Genomic DNA, 18917 nt, shown 5'->3' with positions numbered 1-18917 from the left:
CTTACAAGGGGGGTCAGTTTATCATAGCATTATCCAGGGATTCCAGGCAAACCCAAGGACTCATATTTCATACGTTGTCCAAGGAGACACCTAGGAAGGTGTGACTTTTGCCCTGAAGACCTGTAACAGTAAATTCCATTGAGCCTGGTGCATCCTCTAAAACCATCAGGGGATGCGTGTTATAGCTTCCAGAAGAGGAACGGCAGAGTTGAATCAATTTAATACTGTGCCTCATCTGACTCTGTGTGTGTGTGTGTGTAATAAATAGGAAATGAGAAAAGAGGGAGGAAAGGAGCAGTTGAGCACTTACTGAGGAATGACAAGCGCTCAAGTAGTTTGACAGCTCCTGGAACGGTACCTGGGGCTCGTACCAACCTGGAAAAGATCTCGGTAGAGTCTCAGACTGGGCTTCAGCAAGCACAGTTTGAGCTCCGCTGTAACAAAAATTCACATGAATGATTGATTTTACACATGCAAACCATCCTTGCAAAAGCAGTGGAAATACTCAGGTACATATATCTTTGCCAGACTAAGACTTAGAAGTTAATGTAGTTTGTGCATTTCAGTTTCCCACATGAAATAATTATTTTTTTTAATGCGGCATGTGATGGGAGTAGAGCGGATATCCTAAAGAATTTTATTATGTGCACGGAAGCATTTCAGCCTCTGTTTAAAAGAAAAAAAGAAAAGAAAAGAAACAGAAAACACCAAAAAAAAAAAAAAGAAAAAAAGGGAACATCTGAGTCTGAAAGCAAGAAAGGATTTTCCTGCTAAAGAACCTCTGACTGAACATGTTTAAACAGAAATGCTACAGAAGACCATCTGTTGAAAACCAGTGCTCTATTTAGTTTTGTGTATTGGAAGTTTATTTTCGATGCAAAGACAAACACAAAAGAAGAGTAATTTTGTTGTTTTGCAGAGAGTTGGATTGAACGATGTCTCAATGAAAGTGAAAACAAACGTTATTCCAGTCACACCTCTCTGGGGAATGTTTCTAACGATGAAAGTAAGTAGCTTTTCATTAATTTAAAGTACGTGTAAAAGTATCCGAGTGCTAATTTCCTGCTATATATGCTGCCACATCCTCGTAATATTTTTGTTATTAGGTAGTTTGAAGAGTCAACTCACCGACACATCCAGTAGTTTTATGAATGTTTTTGCTGGAATATCGGTTACTTCCCATTATTTACAAGGAAGCAATGCTATCTATCAGTTAAAACATCCAGAAGAATTTGCGTGTCCCTGAATAAAGTTTGGATGACCTCTAAAATGTGCTGTTAGTATTAGCTCAGGGGTAAACCCATCTGTTTCGCTTTTCTCTAGTGAACACCGTGAGGCTGAAATACAGGAAGAATTGTGCTCTTGTTCAATGCTACTATATTGAATCACACATATAAAATCTTTAAATTAAGAATTAAAAAATCAGATTAAAAATAAATAAATGAATCCTGATGTTGCTTTCTCTTTAGTTATTGAGAAGAAACAATTCTAAATCTAGCTGTTTTTACAATAGCTGTTTTTTCTCATTCTTCTAGTTATAATAACTTTAGATCTTGATTTTTTAAGTACAGGTAACTAAAGATATCTCCAAATACATTTAAGTATCCAAATTGTTTCTTTTTAAAATTGTAATGCAGTTTTTAGTTTATCTTTTAATTTTACTTTTATTCAATTTCTATTTTATTTAATTTGACTAAAGCAATGTTAGTTTTCATCTCCATACTTCCTAGGTTACTTTGTCACAAGATATTAATGCAGAATGGATTCTTTAATTCAGAAAGACATCTGTATTTATAACATACAAGCACATAAGTTTATCAAACATATTTTTAATCACATCTTAAATGTCTTATGTCCCTTTTTACATTCTCTGGCATTTAACTACTTTACTTTGATGTCACTATAAAATTACATGCCTTGCAGTATAAAGTTTTAGATCACAGAATTTTCCGTGTTGGGATCCTGCTCTTTTTTTTGTCCATGGGTCTCTTTTGAAAAAATATCTCTTCTGCAAAGATAGAAAGTGTTAAAAGCATGATATTTATTCATGACTCCAAAGCTAAGAATGGCAGAAAAGAATCCTCAAAGACAACAAAATTTGACAGGTTTGTTTTTTCGTGGTGTTATTTTTTGATTTTAAAAAGTAAGGAATCAGCAGATTGTAGTGAAAATCAAATAGCACATACTTGTTAAGTTGCATTTTATGAGAACCTGTGAGACATTAAATTCATTTTACCCTGTTTCATGCTACTAAGAATGTGACAGAAATAACCTGTAATGAATGAGACGTGACTTCAGATTCTTAATGGAGTCTGAATTCAGGATTTGATCCTATTGATCTTAGTGAGCTTTTCCTTAGACTCAGTTCAAGACAGTATTATCATTGCAGTTATTTAGCACCATTAGCTATATTAACCAAACTAATTAACTAAAAAAAATGCAACAACACACATGATTTAATTCTGTAAGTCCACATCTGTGTTTTGTTCTAGATCTGTTACCCCAAACAGGTTGTATCAAAACTAGTGGCAGTTTGTTATATGTGCTTATAGTTTTGAGTGCATGCATGGAAAAACTTTCACATCCTGAAGGACAGTAAGAATTGGTCCTGTGTGGCTCAGCAAGTGTGACTAAGAGAAGGTATTTCAGTAGGCAGTACTGAGAAAATAAGATGGCTGTTCATTCTGTTTCATGTCACTAAAATTACGGGGCGAGTGAATATAATGAAAGGCAGCAAACGTAGAGCTGACAAAACAAATACATAAACGAATTATCCCACAATTTGTGTGACAAATGAACTATCACATTATATCATTGAAGCCCAAATGAGAGAGTTGATTTAATCTAGCTTCCTTCTTATATCCAGCTCTTTCAATTGCTTCCTTTGCACTGATAGCAGCGTTTTTGCTGTGCAGATCAGAGAATTAATCTACCTGAAATGTCATCCTTATTTTTGGGAGTGAGGGGGAAGAGGCAGAGAAGAAAGAGGAAAGAAAACTAAGCCATTTACCCAACAGCAAGAATCTGTGAAATTATCACAGCAATCTGTGAAATCCAGAACAAAGTAGCAGCATCTACTTTGCCTCGGGAAGCATCGTGTTATGTGGTTTCCAGTCCCTGAGTTCTTTCTAACATTTCTCTAACAGTGCCCACACACCAACCAGGAAGTTTCCAAACCTCCATGTCAGTCTTTGTCCAGCCTCTGTCATACACTTTTAAGCAGCAGGAGGCAAAATGTTTTGAGAAAACCTATGTGACCCTATTTGAATTCTTCAGAACAGTGGTCAAAATTACTGTTGTCAAGGGAGTTCCAGGTTTTTGTCTGCAGCCAAAAAAAGGGATCATCCATCTTTCTCTTGAACTCTTAGTTTCTGTTTGTTTGTTTTCTCTTTTCCTCTAAATACACTAGGTACTTATTGGCTGGACTCTACCAGAGAAAATATGGATTTTGTTTTGTTTTATTTTGTTTTGTTTGTTGTTTCTTTGTTTTGGAGGGGTGGAGGGGGCATGCATCCATTAAGGAAGACTATGAGGATATCCACTGATTTCTTACACAGTATCATACTTACTCTCCTAGATATTTTTACAGTTCATAGGGTTTTAGGACAAGAGCGATAGTTTTGCTGGCCTCCTTTTCTACATGTGGAGTATAGAACCATCCAAACATTGGGCTGCAGAGGTCTTTCTTCCATGTTCCCCCTGACCTCCAGGCCTATTGAACCTGCACTACATTGTGAAGTAATGACTTGTTGCTGTGGATTCCCATTGTCTTGCTGCTTTCTGGGACACTTCTTACCCTCCTGGGACCTTTTATGCCCTGTCCTAAAACAGCATTTTCATTCCAATATAAAAATTCAACAATAATTTTATTTCAGTTTCCAGTTTTCTAAATATTTCTCCTTCTACCACTTCTACACTCTACATGTTAGTCAAAAGACCAACAGGAAAAGGGCATAGTACAACCTCGCATGTAATATTTAAAAGAAAAAACTTCTTCTGTATACTGTGTTGAGCAAGATTCTCCAAAAATGAAACAAGGGTGTGAAAGAATGTGATTCAAGGATTGTGAGTTTCAACTTCAGTTTTCTGTGGGAGAAGTCATGATTTTACATGATGAAGTGGAAGGGCTGCTTGTCCAAATTTTTTGCACATTTAGAAATGTAAATATATAGACAATTCATAAGAGGAAAAAAAAAAGATTCATACTACTTTTTGCGCTTCAAAAGGAGAGTTTAAAATCAGTGTTCAAACTGGTTGAAACAGAATGTTTATCCAATAATTTCTTTTTTTGTTTGAACTAAACCTGTTTTTTCCCCCCATTGGAAAAAATATATTTCTTAAACAAAACAATACACTAATTGATTTTGTTGAAATTGTCCTTGTGGAAAATTCTTTATTTCCCAATCATACCTACTCAATTATAACTATGCCCACATGCTTCTCAGAGGGTTTAAAAAAAAAAAAGGCGAAACACTATTTCTGAAGCATAGAATACATGCTAATGAGCCTGAAAGTAAGAGGTAAGGCAGCTTCTTACTATCACTTAATTCATTTTGGCAAGGGACAAATCACTCTTGAGAACAGTCAGAACCTGGTTTGCAGGGGCTACAGAGGAAGGGGCTATTCATCTAAAAGATGTGGAACTACCTGAACTTATTGAAGGATTTTATCCAGATAAAGCTACGAATACTGTATTAGCTCCTCAGAGGTTCTCTGAGACTTATACAAACAGCCCTGGAAAGTACAGGACACTTTTATAATCCCCACAGTGGAATGCAGAGGTTTAACTCCACTTTACTTATGACAGAGACTAATATCAACATTTTAGAAAAATGTGTACTAATGCAGGGTCTTCACTTTGTGGATGTTCCACTTGCTGTGTTTAATGCAGCGTGCTTAAGAGGTGCTGAGTATAGCTCCTTTGGATTTGTGTCTGTGTGGCTACTATATGTGTGAATACCTACAGTTGTGCATGAGGACCTGGAATTTTCCTGATGACTTCACGTCCTTTTGCATTTGTCGCAGAAGAATTGTTAGCTCTATTCAAGACACTGTCTTTGACAGTGTCCTGAAGCAAGACTTCTTTTCAGTGTCATTTTTTCTTTTCTTTACCAAATAGGTCTGGTTTTAGATGTACTGAATTTTAAAGGCAATTGTTTCATTTTAATCTACAGTGTTGCTGCAAAGGGTTCTGATAAAATGACAAAAAAAAAAAAAAGTAAGAGAAAATAGCATTCATTCTCTTTCATGTTGTACAAAATAGATCTGGAATCAGACCTGAGTCAAGAGTTACACAAAACATTTCCTGCTCAGTAGGGAAACCATTAGTTGTCCTGCTTTCACCTAAAATACAAGGAATGGGGATATTTATTGTTTATTACTAGTCAATTATCTGATGAGATTATATCTTTAAACTATATAAGGCAGAATAAAATGCTTTTATATGTGGTACTAAAAGTTTGTATTTCTAGGTCCCTTCCATTCTAATACCATGTACAATTCTTTCCGTATATTTAATAAAACAGTGAAGGTTTTCTAAAAATAAATATTTTAACCAAAACCTAGTGAAAATGAGAAACAATTTGTCTAACAGATGATCCATTGGTTTAAAACAAAAAAGTTCTGTATTCTTTTACAAAGGCTTGATTCTGGGGGAGATGTGCATTAACTGTGAACATTTGAGTTGTGTTGAAAATCCAGTTGCTCACTGGGTAAATATTTTCATGGAAAATATGCTCAAAGAACATTTTTGAAAATTTTCAAAGTCCATCATTCTCCTACTTGGTATATCGTAGGACAATTATTGGAGTTTGCTGAAGAGTCTTAAAGAAGGATCCCCATGAAAAAGACATACCTGAGGAGGAGGGTTAAATGGTAGTTTATAATCTTATTGTCAATTTTTCTGGTTAAAACAAATATCTACATGTAAGGAGCTGAGTATGGATAGCTTATGGTGTCTGACAGGGGGTTAGGTAAAACACCTGCTCACAGGTCTTAATGTGAGTGAAAAATAGCAGGGGGAGGGATGGAAGACATGTAGAGATTTTAACATTGTATAATTTGGGTATTGATTTGATGTCTGATAGAGTTTCATATATGCAGGAGAAGATTAAATCTAGTTAGTGTAGGTGAAAGCCATTTAATAATGTACATTTGCATGCTAGCCCCTTTAAATCAAGAAGGTAATCAAAGTTTTATTCCAGGTGGGGAAGGGGGGCAGTAGTGCCTCCTGGTTTCACAAGCCAGAGGCAGTTTAGGATGGCCTCACCTTATTTAGATCAGTGGTGCCCAGCCCTTTTGATCTGTGTCTCCCTAGGAGTTTCCCCACCCAGGATGAGGAGGGGGCCCCCCACACGCTGCTGACACACAGTCAGAGGCTTCAGTTGCTGTATATCCCTGTGACATCTCCCTCCTGTAACGTCACAGGTCAAAAAATGCTACGGTCTGTGGAAAGGCTGCTGCAGTGCCTTCTCTTAGGGGAACCAGCAGCAGCCTGGCAACTTCCCACCATCACAGACCCATTCCTGTCCCTATTTGACAGGCCTGCCCACTCCCACAGCTGCCAGCCGTAATTTCCATTACTAAAGCAGGGGGAACTCCCCCATCCAGCCAGCATTTTACTGCCCACAACACTGCTGAGACAAAACTTTCCTAAGTAGTTCCCTTTCACTTTTACCTCAGGACCAGTTGGAAGACCCACAGGGCCTTAGCAGGCCTGGCCTGTGGGTGAAGCTGCTGCAGCCTCCATGCATGTGGAGCTGCCATGGCTCCTCTAAATCCCTCCCAGCCCTGCTGCCTGTTTTAGCCCTATTTTAGGTGGGGAGGCTGCAGCAAGCAGAGCGATGCAGGGCTGTGCTGCACTCTGGGCAGGCCTCCTGCCTCCCATCAGCCCCATGGAGCTTTCCCCACCAGCTGTGGGAGCTCACCCTCCCTGATGGGTGGGAGATAGCCCACACAGGGCTCCCTCAACCCCTGCTTTTTGGAAAACCCTGAATGCAACCCCGAAAGCACTTCCCACCACAGAGCAGGGCAGATGTGGCCACCGCCTCCTCCCCAAGCCACCCCTCAGGGAAGGCACGCTCTTCCTTAGGGTGTTTGTGCTGTCAGTTAAGGGTGAGAAGATCAAAACAGTAGGTGTTGGGCGAAGGGATGGCCCCGATTATTTTATCCACCCAGTGGTTTCAATCTGTGCTGCGCAGCTGTGTCTCCCACTAGGAGAAGGCATTTGTCCTGCCGCCGGCAAGGCCGGGGGCTGTTTTCAAGCAGCCTGCGGCAGCCGTGGCCACTCGGCATTCAAGCCCTGTGTGCCGAAGGTTTGTTGCACGCAGACCATTTGTTTAGGAAAAACAAATGAAAAACACAATTTAAAAGTGATTTGATATGTGTATGTTGGTCCTTTGGGCTGAATAAAAGCGGGGCCCCTGAAAGGCAGGGAAGGAGTGTGCGGTCCAATAATTAGAGGCCTATTGTCATGCAGATGGAGAAGAGGGGCAGCCCCAGTGTCTGTGGATAACTGTAAATCTGGATTTTCCTGACATTCAGGGCCCGGCCTCACAGGCTAAAGGACGTTCAGTTAACACAAGTTGCCCTGTATGTAATGGAAGAAGTATTGTGGCGTGAGGGCTGGAGACAGCGTTTTCTGAAGCCGGGTTTTATTTCTGCGTGCCAGTTCTTGGGACTGCACAAAAGGCCTCCCAGAGGGCTCTGGTAGTCTGAGGAGATACTCTGCCTGCCTTAAGATTCAGCGTCCTAAAGGCTGACTTAAGCTACTTCTAAAAATTAACAGCATGAAGAAATGAGTCTTGCAGCATGGTGTACAGATGCAGTGGTTTACCTCGTTTAGGTATCAAAACTTAGTGCTTTAGTATCAAACCCTTAGTGCTTTAACTGGAGACAAAGTTGTAAAAATAGCCAACTGCTTAAAACAGCAGTGTTTTCTATAGAATTACTTTCTGAAGAAACGGATTGTGCTTCAGACTCTCAGCTTACATTTAGGAATGTTTTATATGCTTTGCAAATCACAGTTTAATAGGAATTATTCTATACGTATTTTTAAATTTTTCAAAAGAATTAATATGAACCAGCAGAAGTCCAGTATTTTAAAGCAGTTTTTCATTCTCTTTATTAAGCTTTTATTAAGCGTTTTGGAAAGTCAGCAAATCAAAGAGTTGCACTGGGAAACAGCTAATGGGCAATAATATCAGAAAAAATATCTGAAATGAAATAAACTGTTATAGAATGCTTTTAACTTTGTTTTTTATTAACTTTGTTTTTTATTAAGCTTTGTAAATTTACAAACACTTAGTGTACGTCATGCAATAAGATCACAACAGCGGATGAACCCTGTTAGGTTAAATGCCGTACCTAATATAAATGTAAGGAAAAGGCAGCTTGGATAAGGCAGCTGTTCTCTTAAAGCAGGTGAAAGATGTTTTTTTTAATTATTATTATTATAATTTTTTATTCTGACATGTTGCTAGAGGTCCAAGATCCTCGCTCTTTCATATAAACTTATGCTTTCCAATGTCATCATTCCTTTGCACCACCATGCTCTTGCTGTCAGTGATGTTTGCAAGCTTTATTGCCTTAAGCAGTATTTGCAGATACTAGCTTAGGGAGCATCATTGTTTACATTTCCACGCTTTAGCCAATATTTTGGGAAAGCTTTGACACTTGAGAAAATTTGTGGTCAGATAATCCCTTACCAGATCACAAATGCCCAAGCGATTCTTACTGAAATTACATAGTATTCTTTTGTTTCTTAACAGATGAGGAAAAAGAAAATAATAGAGCATCGAAACCACACTCAACTCCAGCTACCCTGCAATGGTAAGATGCCTTTAAAAAAAAAAAATCAAGACAACCTGTTAGCGTTTTTCCTTACCCTTTTTTCCATCAGAAGTGAATAGAGATCTCAGACATCTTAGATAGTTCTAAAGATATGTTTACTGTATGTATATAAACTGCTTATTAGCGTCCTGTATAACATTTCTCAACAAATGTCTTTCTTACTTATATGAGATTTGATTGAACTTAGGGAAACGCTGATACAGTTTAGAAAACCAAGTTGATATATTTGTTTGCCACCTTGCCAGCTGGTAATTTCTGGTTTGTCATTTTTGTTATATTTATTCCAAAAAAAGAAGACTAATTCTGAGAATTTTGTTGAAGAAATGATTGACTCAGTGTGATGAAGCCACCTTTACTGACTGTTTTAATAAAATGAGATCTCTGAAATTTAATATCGAAGATGACAAAAGAAGAGAGTTTGAGGTTTTATTCATTTGTCAAAATCCTTTTACAAATGTACTTATTTAAAAAGATGGGTGATTAGGAAGAGAGAAGGAGAGGGGGAGGATTAGGGGAGGAAAGTTTGTAACTCAATCTACTATGCTATGGAAAATGAACACGTGCTCTTTGCTGTAATTTACAGAAGTATTTTTAGTTGTACAATCTGTAACATTGCACATAGTTCTGACATCTTTTTCCATAGATCATCTCTTAAACTTTTGGTGACTTTTCACTTTGTTTAGGGTTTTAATTCTGCTTTAGCTTTCTTAGTATTGCAAGTGATTAAATATCTTCCAGGAGGTTCCTTGTATCTGGCAGAACGGAGCTCTGTTACAGAGAAATCTGCCAAGCCTCAGAGCATGCTATGTGAAGCCCCATACTCTTTAGCTTGCTTTGAGTCTTTTAAATAAAAGCCTTTGCTTCACCTGTAAGTAGTTCTCTTAGTTTGTTGTTGTTGTTGTTTGATTAAAAAAAAATATTTGGGGCAAAAAAAAGTTTGCCTTTTTTTATTATTATTATTTTTAAGACAATGTTAGCAAATTTTTTTTTTTGCTTCTGTCAGCCCCTTGGGAAACCTAACTGAATAAACATGAAAGAATAATCCGTTCAGTTAAGGATATTCAAATAACTTAATGTATCTTCTCTTTAAAGTTGATCAGTTAAATTTTAGATTAAAAAAAAAATCTGTAGGATTGAGAATATGTTGTTGCAAGTATTCAGTGTTCCTTTGTGCTAAACTTTTAGACGCTTTCAGTACAAATACTGAGATATGCAAATATAAATAAAAGAACTTAGTTCTGAGCCATTGCTTCTTTGTACGTTTTTATATCACCAAAGTACTATTTTTCAGAAGTTCAAGAAATGTGAATAGAGGAGGGGAGTGACTACTGAGAAAAAATGTAGTAAAATAATAGTCAAATGTCATAAGTGTATTTTATTATTTTTTATTATTCACCCAAACAACTCTAATACAGTTCAAACAAGATAAGAAAGATCAATCTAGCTAAAATGAAAGAGCAGGCAGGGCTTTCCAGGCCCAAATTCAGAACAGTGTTTATTTTGCAGTAGAGTCAGTTAAGAGTCTTTTCCACGGGAGCAAATAGCATAGTAGCCAAGAAGTCAGTTAATTAGAACATGCCAGTGATACTGTTCCCAAAAGAAAACATGCAAATACTGTAAACAGGCTTTTGCCAAATACTTTCAAGCTTCCTCAGTCATAAAGGTTAGTAAATCCCTAAACTCCTGGGATATTGAGCCCTGCTGGAATGCAGTGTGCACGCTAGTACTCATTCAGTGGTGTTTGCAATAGAATACTAGATTTTTGGGGGGGGGGGGGGGTGAAAAAGGCTGCTTACATCATATTCTCTTTCCCCTTGCCAGTGGATTGGCTTAATACCTGTCTGTTGTGTTAATGTTTCTTACCCCTTTAGGTTTAGACCTTTTCCCTTTTGAGTCTTCTGGAGATCTGCAATTTCTCTCATTCAATTTTCCATCCAAAAATAAAACAGAAAGCAATGAAAGCGTTCTTAAGTTTAATTTCTTTAGCTGGTGTTAAACTGAATTATATGATTTGCTCATTTGTTAGTAGACCTACAGGTAATAGTTTGCCAGCTTAGTAGCTGTACCGCAGAACAGTTTTCTCATGGTTTCTATATGGTTTTCTTCCTCCATATTGCAGCTTTGAATTGGTGTTGCCTGGAGGAACTGTGCTATTGCATTTGATACACTAAATAAAATCAGAAGCTCAAACATTGTGATCAAAGTGCTATAAAGTAGGAAGCTTGCTTTGTGTGAAGATGTCGAGTTTCCACTCTTCTGGAAAACCAGACACATTAGCATCAGGTTATTTGTACAGTGGTAGCACCTAGCAACCCATGAGTTGGTAAATTATTGTGGTCAGCACTGTACAAAAGCTGCACTGAGTGCTTTCTGTAGATTTGGCTTTTCTCATTTGACAGTTTTGCCTGCTCAGGATCCTGACCAAGTTTTTGCACAGTCAAGACAGACAAAAGATGAAGTTTACTTGAACATGCCTTGGGTGTCCCACCCTCTTTCAGGAATCTCTTGGCAAGATTCAAGTGATAGAAGTGGTGAGGTAAATTATTGACCGGATTTCAGGGTAAGGTACAGAATTTGCCTTTTTCTGGCAAATGGAAGCATGACATTTGTCTCCTTTGTCTGGTGTCTGCCAAATTAAAGCTTATTACATTTTTATTGTGAGATGCTACTATCATTTGTAGGAAAATGAATGCAAGGAGCAGTGGAGAACACAAACAGAGGAAATGTCAGTAGCAAAGAAAAAGAAGAGGAGGAAAATAGCAGGGAAAGTGAAGCAAGACATAAGGGAAAAATGTAATTTTTTGGTCACGTGGTCCATATTGCCATTGCTTCTATTAGTTATTTCTTGTCTGACATCTTACTGAAAAAAGTGAACGACACCAGTCCCGTGGGGTCTATCCTTGATGCCTATGCCTCTTCAAAGGAGAAGGTAGATTGAATACCTTAAATGAGGAGTAGCTGAAGATGCCAGAAGTGTGCCTGGATGACTGTCAGCCTGGCTAAATATCCTTTGCCTGGAATTAGGAATGATGGTTGGGTGTTTTTTTGTTTGTTTGTTTTGTTTTTTTGTTTAGTTTCACTGATGACAAAAAAAAAATGAATGGAAAGGCCAGGTAAATGTAGCATTATTGCAAAATACATACTAATTAGGGAACCTACACCAGCCTGAATTTAACTGTTAAGGTGTGAATATAGAAATACCTAGTATCCTGTGCTTATCCCTTATTCCTGTGTTCATTATTATCTGTAAAGCTACAGCTTGCTAAATGCTTGGCTCTAAAATGTTTGTGATTATTTCTCTGGTGAGCTGGTTGACGAAACTGTAAGTGTGAAACTTTATTTTACCTCATTTTAGGGTGAGTGTGTGTATGTGTATATGTGTGCATACATCTGATTCTCTCAATACAGTATTATTCAAAGCAGAGACCCTAAGTCCGTGCAGTTTGGTGGCTTACAGTATAGGTGCTCTGAATAGTAACAGTGTTGTGAAGTTGAAGTCAACAAAACTTTTTTTTTTTTCTTCAACATGCCTAAAATGAAGTAAAAAACAGAAAAGTAAACCACTGCTGGTTAATGGATTCTCCCAAGATAAGTAGTTTCACAGAAATAATTATAGTGCATCAAAATTAATCTGTTCTAGAATCCTTTATGTAATTAGCATTGGTAACATCACAGTTGTTCTGTTGCCTTCATATCTAAAAATAAGTCTAACAATTAACACCATGGACACGACTCTGCTATAGAATAATCTCATTTAATCTAGTAGTATATAAGTATAAAGGGGGAAACAGTAATGGGGACAGATGAAATCGTCATTCCTGTAGAAGGATTAGGGTTTTATTGCTATACTGTAGTGGTACAAAAGGTCTCATTTTGAACTACCGGATTTCACATGGCTTTATTAGGATATTTAAAATGTTATATATACATTATTTCTGATAGTGATTTGTTAGGTAGAGGATTGAGTTCATTATCTTTCTACAGCACTGTAGAATGAAGCTGAATTCAAAACATGATAAAGTTGTTAAATAAAAGACAGGAAAATAAAAGAAGTGGAGCAAGATGGTTTTTTTGATCATTAAAAAAAGTTCAGGTATAATGGAGCATTGTTCAGTGTCAGACTAATGACTCTCTGTGAAAGAGAGGAGAAAAAGAGAAAAATTCATCAGATATGAAGAGAAATAATTAACTGCTTTTCTTTCTGTCCTGTCTTGGTCACGGAAGCTGACATTCCAATTAGCAGCTATAGTATACAAACGAACTCTCCAGGTTTTGAAAGAAGGTTTTGTTAAAGCGCTATGAATTTGAGGAAAGATGCCGTGATGATATTCCTGTAGAAACCAAGGAAGAATAGATGTTGCCCATACAAACTGATTCCATTCATCTAGCCGGATATCTTATTAAAATAGTTTGCAGTCGCGAATGATCATGATAACTGAAATGGAGGAAGGGTAGGTCTTGGAAAAGGCAAAGAAAGAGAAAAACTAGATATTTGGAAAGGTATTGTACAGTTGTCAAATCCAAGGGGACTATTTACTGTAAAAATTGGAGTTTTCTGAAAATATGTTACTTTTCTAAGATGTTTAAGAGGAAGTTGCACACACCTTCTTCTCCCAGACAGCAAGGCAGATGAGCACACTTGTAACTTAAAAGCACGAGTGATACCATGGGTGACAAGATTATGGTTTTACAGTTAGGTGTGTCCCTAAATAGCTCTAGAAATTGTTTGGGTCAGCAATCAGAAGAATATAATTTCAAAGGAATTCTTGTAATCTATAGACTTATGAAGAGTGTAATTTCAAATTTTAAACATGAAGCATTTACCTATTCATGTATTTGACGCATAATTAAAAAAATTGTAGTTGTGTGTTTGCATGTGGGCATGAATGATAACCATTTCTCCAAGGCAAACGAGGATGTTATTTCACTACTGCATTCAGCAGATAAGACTCTTGATTTTTCAAACTTAGTTAATCAGCGATAGTGATAAAAACATTGTAGAGACACAATTTTGTGCACATTCTTCACTATTTACAAGTAACTTTCTTTAGCCATGTATGCTTCCTCCAGGTAAGGATTTTGGCAGCTGGACATGAGTGAAAAGTGTCACGAACCAATGGTGACCTGTCCTGTAAAGATGAGAGAATGCTGCCCCTCAGTGAATGTTTGTTGTTGTTCAATAGTTGTACTTAAATTTGTTTATTGCTAGATGCTTTTAGGATATAACAGATTGCTAGTTTATTTTTTCCAGAAAAGAGCACGTTGGGGCATGGTTACAGTCCAATATCCTGTTGTGTTAATCTTCAGTTGCCTCTGAGAACTCACAATCTATATATTTGATAGCAAGCACCAGCCAAATTAAGCAAGCAAGCTTTATGGAAGTGAATTGGAAGGAACACTTAAGAACAGAGTAGTGAAAATTTAGTAGATGAGCAGAAGCTGTAGAGTTTGGTCTTAGAGATACAGCTTTGCACACCATTAACTGTACATCCAACATACTTGCAGTTTTCTCTGTTTGATATTTGCTTTTTAAGGCTGGAGGAGAACTATGAGATTGCAGAAGGTGTTTGCATTCCTCGAAGTGCTCTCTACATGCATTACTTGGACTTCTGTGAGAAAAATGACACGCAACCTGTTAATGCCGCCAGCTTTGGGAAGGTGAGTCTAATCGGCAGTGTGGTGCCTTGAGCTCTCATCTGGTTCAGGTGAGGTTGGATTATTGAAAAAAAATTAAATCAGCATTTACTGCTAGAGATAGAGGTATATGAATGGAACATCTTATGTATTCAGGTTTTAAGAAAAAGGCTAAGATTTTAAGCATTTAGAAGGTTGGAATCATTTCTCATCATGACTAAGCTGCAGAGCACACTAATTTTTTTCATCATTTCAGCGTGGCTGTTGTCAGCCTGGCTCACAGTGACATACTATACAATATCGGTAGCTTGGAAGTCAAACACAAGCCAGTGTAAGCATTGTGACCTGTAGTGCTTTAATAAATACATATTTTTTTTAAAACAAAAGTGTCAAATATCAATCATTTAGTCCTGGGCCTGCCCGTGGCATTCTTGTAAGCATGGCATGGAGACCCTTGAGTTAAGGATGTCAGCACACACTGGCAAATCCACATTGGGGTACAATCCTTCCAGATGTGCAGGTCCAGAAAGCATCCAGTAGTGTTTGTGTGGCACTGCAAATGCAGGCTGCCCAATTATCTTTGCGGTTTCTTGTGCTTCCACTTTCCAGGCCAGCTGTAGTAAGAGCCACTGTGGTTATTTCCTGACTTACAGTGGAGACACACTCTTTCAACAGATGCAGCCATGCGTTATCCAGATGTGAGCAGTAAAGGTTTATGCTACCAGATATTAGTGGGTGGCTAAGGTGTTACACAAAGTTCTTATTTTGGAATTTCTGATCAGATGGCGTTTTCCTCTCAGTGAAAAATAGAATGATATTTTTCAAATTTTTATTTAAAGCTAAATTTCTACTCTAGAATTTGTCACAGGTCTTTAAAACTTGTAGGCTGTGAAGAAAAACAAAATGTAGAGTTTGCCACTGTATTTGAAATGCTTGCAAGTGTAAATCTGAAGCCAATTGTCCTATAAGCTATTCTCTTCTAGTGTTTGCAACATTTATTCTATAGAACTGCTGGGTATTCAAAGAAGGGAAAAATATTCCTAGGGTAAGTGCCTGCGTAAAGAGTAGGTGAAGGAGAAGAATGTAGTTAATGAGGTGTCATTTTCTCTAGTGCATCTTTATGTAGGCAGTTTAGTAAGGCAAGTAAAATGCACCAAGTTTTAACATCACAATGTTTGTCATGCCATAAAGACCATAGCTCAGTTGATTCTGTGTTAGGTTTCTGTTTAAATATGCTGCATATGTATGAAAGTGTTCATTTTATATATTATTGCTACCAAGTGGCTAAGTACAGTGGCAACATGTAGTTTTGGAAGAGTGAGAACAAGAAACAGATTTCATGCAAACTAACACACTGGGATGTGGGTAAAATTTACGCAATGTTACTTTTGCTGCTACTGAAAACTTCTACAAATTGTAAGGAATAAATACTCTGGAATTATTTCAGCAAAACATAATTTCACCAGGGACTTCAGTATTCAATATGCAGCAGTCTTGTTATAGTGTATATTACTCCATCCTCATTTTGCCTGCTCTTTTACACATATACCTGTTCATCAGTAGGGTTGTCTCGGCCTAGCAGGACAGATACAGTGTCTTCCATCCAAAATCATGATATTCCATTTTTTTTATGTGCTGTGTTACAAGTATTTTCCACTCGGTTGCAATAAAGTTAGTTCTGACACAGTGATCCATGAAGTTTGTTTTCTCCTTTTTGTGGAGATGAACCCATACAGAAACTTCCCAGTGCTGTCCTAAAATAGTGTTTTGTGTGGCCATTACTTTTGGACATGAAAACTGAGGCTTCTGTATAAGTGTGTCCAGGAACCTCAGACAACACTGACGTGAATTTTGAAGCAGAACGGGCTTCTGCATGTGCAGAGCTCAGAGCAGACCCCAGTGATTGTGTCAGACCCGTTATTGCTAAGAAAAATGTCCCGCACAGTCATGAAGGTCTCCAAGGTACACACCCACCATTCGGTCAGTAACTTGCAGTCAGATTCTCCTTAGGAGTAGGTACACAGAAGAAGTTTTAGCCAACCGAGTTGTTATCACATAACTTAAATAACGTATTGGCAATGTGTGCTGCACAAATGCCTTGGAGGCAGTGCAGTGAAATAGGTGCTATTTGAGGGCTTCCGCACTTAGCTGCCGAAACAGAGACCCCAGACATGTTTGTCCTCATTGGGAATCATCAAGAGCCCTGCAGCTGTCATCTTCTCCAGAGAAAGGGGTTAGTTGTTCTGTGAAATTGTAGACAGTTCGCCTTTCAATGGACCACATTAAATTTATGATTCATCTTTGAACTTTAGCTCTGTGGGCAATGTTAAACATTTAGGCTTTTTCTTCAACAGACTGGTAGTTTTCAGAAACAGACATGGAGTTCAGCACATTAAGACAATCCGTAATAAGTAACGTCCTAATGCGTTGTTACTTGTTAGCTACATCTGAATTAACACGAGCATTAATTTCACTTTTAAAGATACCACTTGAGACAAGAAGCTTGCCTGGAAATTATTTCTCCAGATTAAGGTTTGTAGACGGTGCTTCAGCCCCTGTCTACTGCTTAACCCTGATGTAAGTGAAATTTACCCACAACAAAGCACAGAAGAGAGAGCAAATTGTTTGTGAACAGCTGAACTAATGGACCTTGTTTCCTACCATTACCTATGTTCCCTAAATCCATAGCCGTACCTAAACCTTCTCTAATATCTCCATGTTTCCCCACAGTGCTTTCAGTTATTTCCAGGTCCCAATCACTGCATGTGCTGCACTTTCTTTCTATGTTATTTTTAGATTCCCTCAAGCCTGTCTGTGTTCTTGTCTTTCCTCCCCATGCCCAGACAGCTGGGCAAGAAAGCAGCACATGGGGTGGCTGGCTGAGAGCAATAGAAGTGGTGACTTGTTACCTTATACTCGTGACTGTCTAGTAAGGCAGTGCCAAGTGGCTCACCTAAAGGCTCAGCTGTATTCCCTGTCTTGTCTTCAGCCTTCATATCAGTATGCTCTCCCCGCTATCCGGCCAGCGTTTTCTGTTAAACCTCTAAGACATGGACTGGACCGCAGGCATTTGGTAGTATTGGATTAGTGAAACAAAAATTGCCCTGGGGAACGGCGGGGTGGAAAGATTAGCAGAGAGACAGCAATATCTCACAGACTGTTTCCTGAGGAAACCAGGCTAATAGCAAGAAAAGTAATAAGAAAAGGAAAGAACAGAATTACTTTGTAAATAAACACCTTTAAGAAAGCAAGCTACACTCCTAAGTCCCTTAAAGTACGTATAAAATAAGGAAGAGTAATGGCTATTGAAGTGATACATTCTTATATGGCAAAGGCAGCTGTAGCTTTGGCACATTAGCCACGTTTTTAGTTCTTTACTCAGCCAAATAATGTGTGAAAATTACAGGCAGTTTTGTATATACTACCATTTCCCAGTCTGCTAACAGCTATGTAACCTAGTTTATTATTGCAGAGCTTTTTATTGCCTGGAAAATACAGGACCAAGCACAATTTTACCCACATGCTCTAACTGAACAGTGACTAGGGAGAGCCCTGTGTTAGTTTGCTGATTACAACTTGGTACCAGCAAGTGAAGACTCCAGTGCTAAACTTCTGCTCTTACTGTAGGCAGTGGCAAAATGTATTGTATTCAACAGGACCTTGACCTCACCCCAGAGTAAAGTAAAGTAAAACTGCTCCATGGGGCCAGTGGGAAGACAGGGAAGTAAAGGGAGGAAGGACGGGCATGACATGGAGTTCTTACAGCAGAATGTTGCATACGAGGAAAGCTTTCCCACAGTGAACGTATTTACATTGTGAATTAGTCTTCAGGCAGAAGAAGTGAAAGCCCTAATGCTACTTAAAAACGACAGCAGCCTTCAGGCATGTGCCACAGATGCCTGCGGCTCTGCTCTCAGTGGCCTCAGAGAGAGGAGCTTAGGATGTTTCCAATGGAAGTTCTCCACTGCCTGTAGCAGGGAGAGCTGAGCAGGTGTGTGCTTTGTTTTTAATAAAATATTACTGACAGTTAACACACCGGGCTAGGAGCTACCCAGTAACTGTTGCATGTGGATTGGTTGGGTAAGGCTTGGTGGTTCTGTCCTAGCTGAACCAAGTCACCGGGGTGGTAGGTCCTTAGGCTTCTCTTTCACTTTTATCTCCTCAGCCAACAATGGTTTTTGTTTCTTTTGTGACCCTGTATGACCCCCTCCTATTTTTTCCAATTGAGCCTTTTGAAGATGTAATCTTCCTCTTCCACACCTGTTTCCCCTGTCCCCTAAGTCCTTAGTTGACCAATTCACATTTACTGTGTAGTGCTGTCACCTCCAGTACCTCCAGTACCCTGCTAATTTCTCGTACGGAGAACTTAGGAACACTTAGTTTTGTCATGATGCAAACTCTTTGCATCCTGATAGAGTTCTTCCCACAACTCC

General features: G+C 38.4%; 1 protein-coding gene across 7 annotated transcripts in view; it reads left to right on the top strand.

Moving 5' to 3' along the window:
• The window catches only part of RFX4 (regulatory factor X4), a 94684-nt gene that overhangs the window by 17115 nt on the left and 58652 nt on the right, over nucleotides 1-18917 (top strand). The window contains exons 2-4 of one of the 7 annotated variants that reach the window (XM_048076112.2): nucleotides 920-1006; nucleotides 8769-8829; nucleotides 14385-14508. In XM_048076112.2, the coding sequence (XP_047932069.1) occupies nucleotides 920-1006; nucleotides 8769-8829; nucleotides 14385-14508 (272 nt within the window). Of the gene's footprint in view, nucleotides 1-919; nucleotides 1007-6634; nucleotides 7844-7878; nucleotides 8422-8768; nucleotides 8830-14355; nucleotides 14509-18917 lie in introns of those variants that run through there. The other 6 variants (XM_048076237.2, XM_013181030.3, XM_048076352.2 and 3 more) reach the window with 6 other exon arrangements.

This window comes from Anser cygnoides, chromosome 1 (assembly GCF_040182565.1).
Source record: "Anser cygnoides isolate HZ-2024a breed goose chromosome 1, Taihu_goose_T2T_genome, whole genome shotgun sequence".
In the NCBI taxonomy this organism is placed as follows: domain Eukaryota; kingdom Metazoa; phylum Chordata; class Aves; order Anseriformes; family Anatidae; genus Anser; species Anser cygnoides.
Note: the sequence above shows the minus strand (reverse complement) of the source record. Positions and strands in the feature narration are given on the sequence as shown.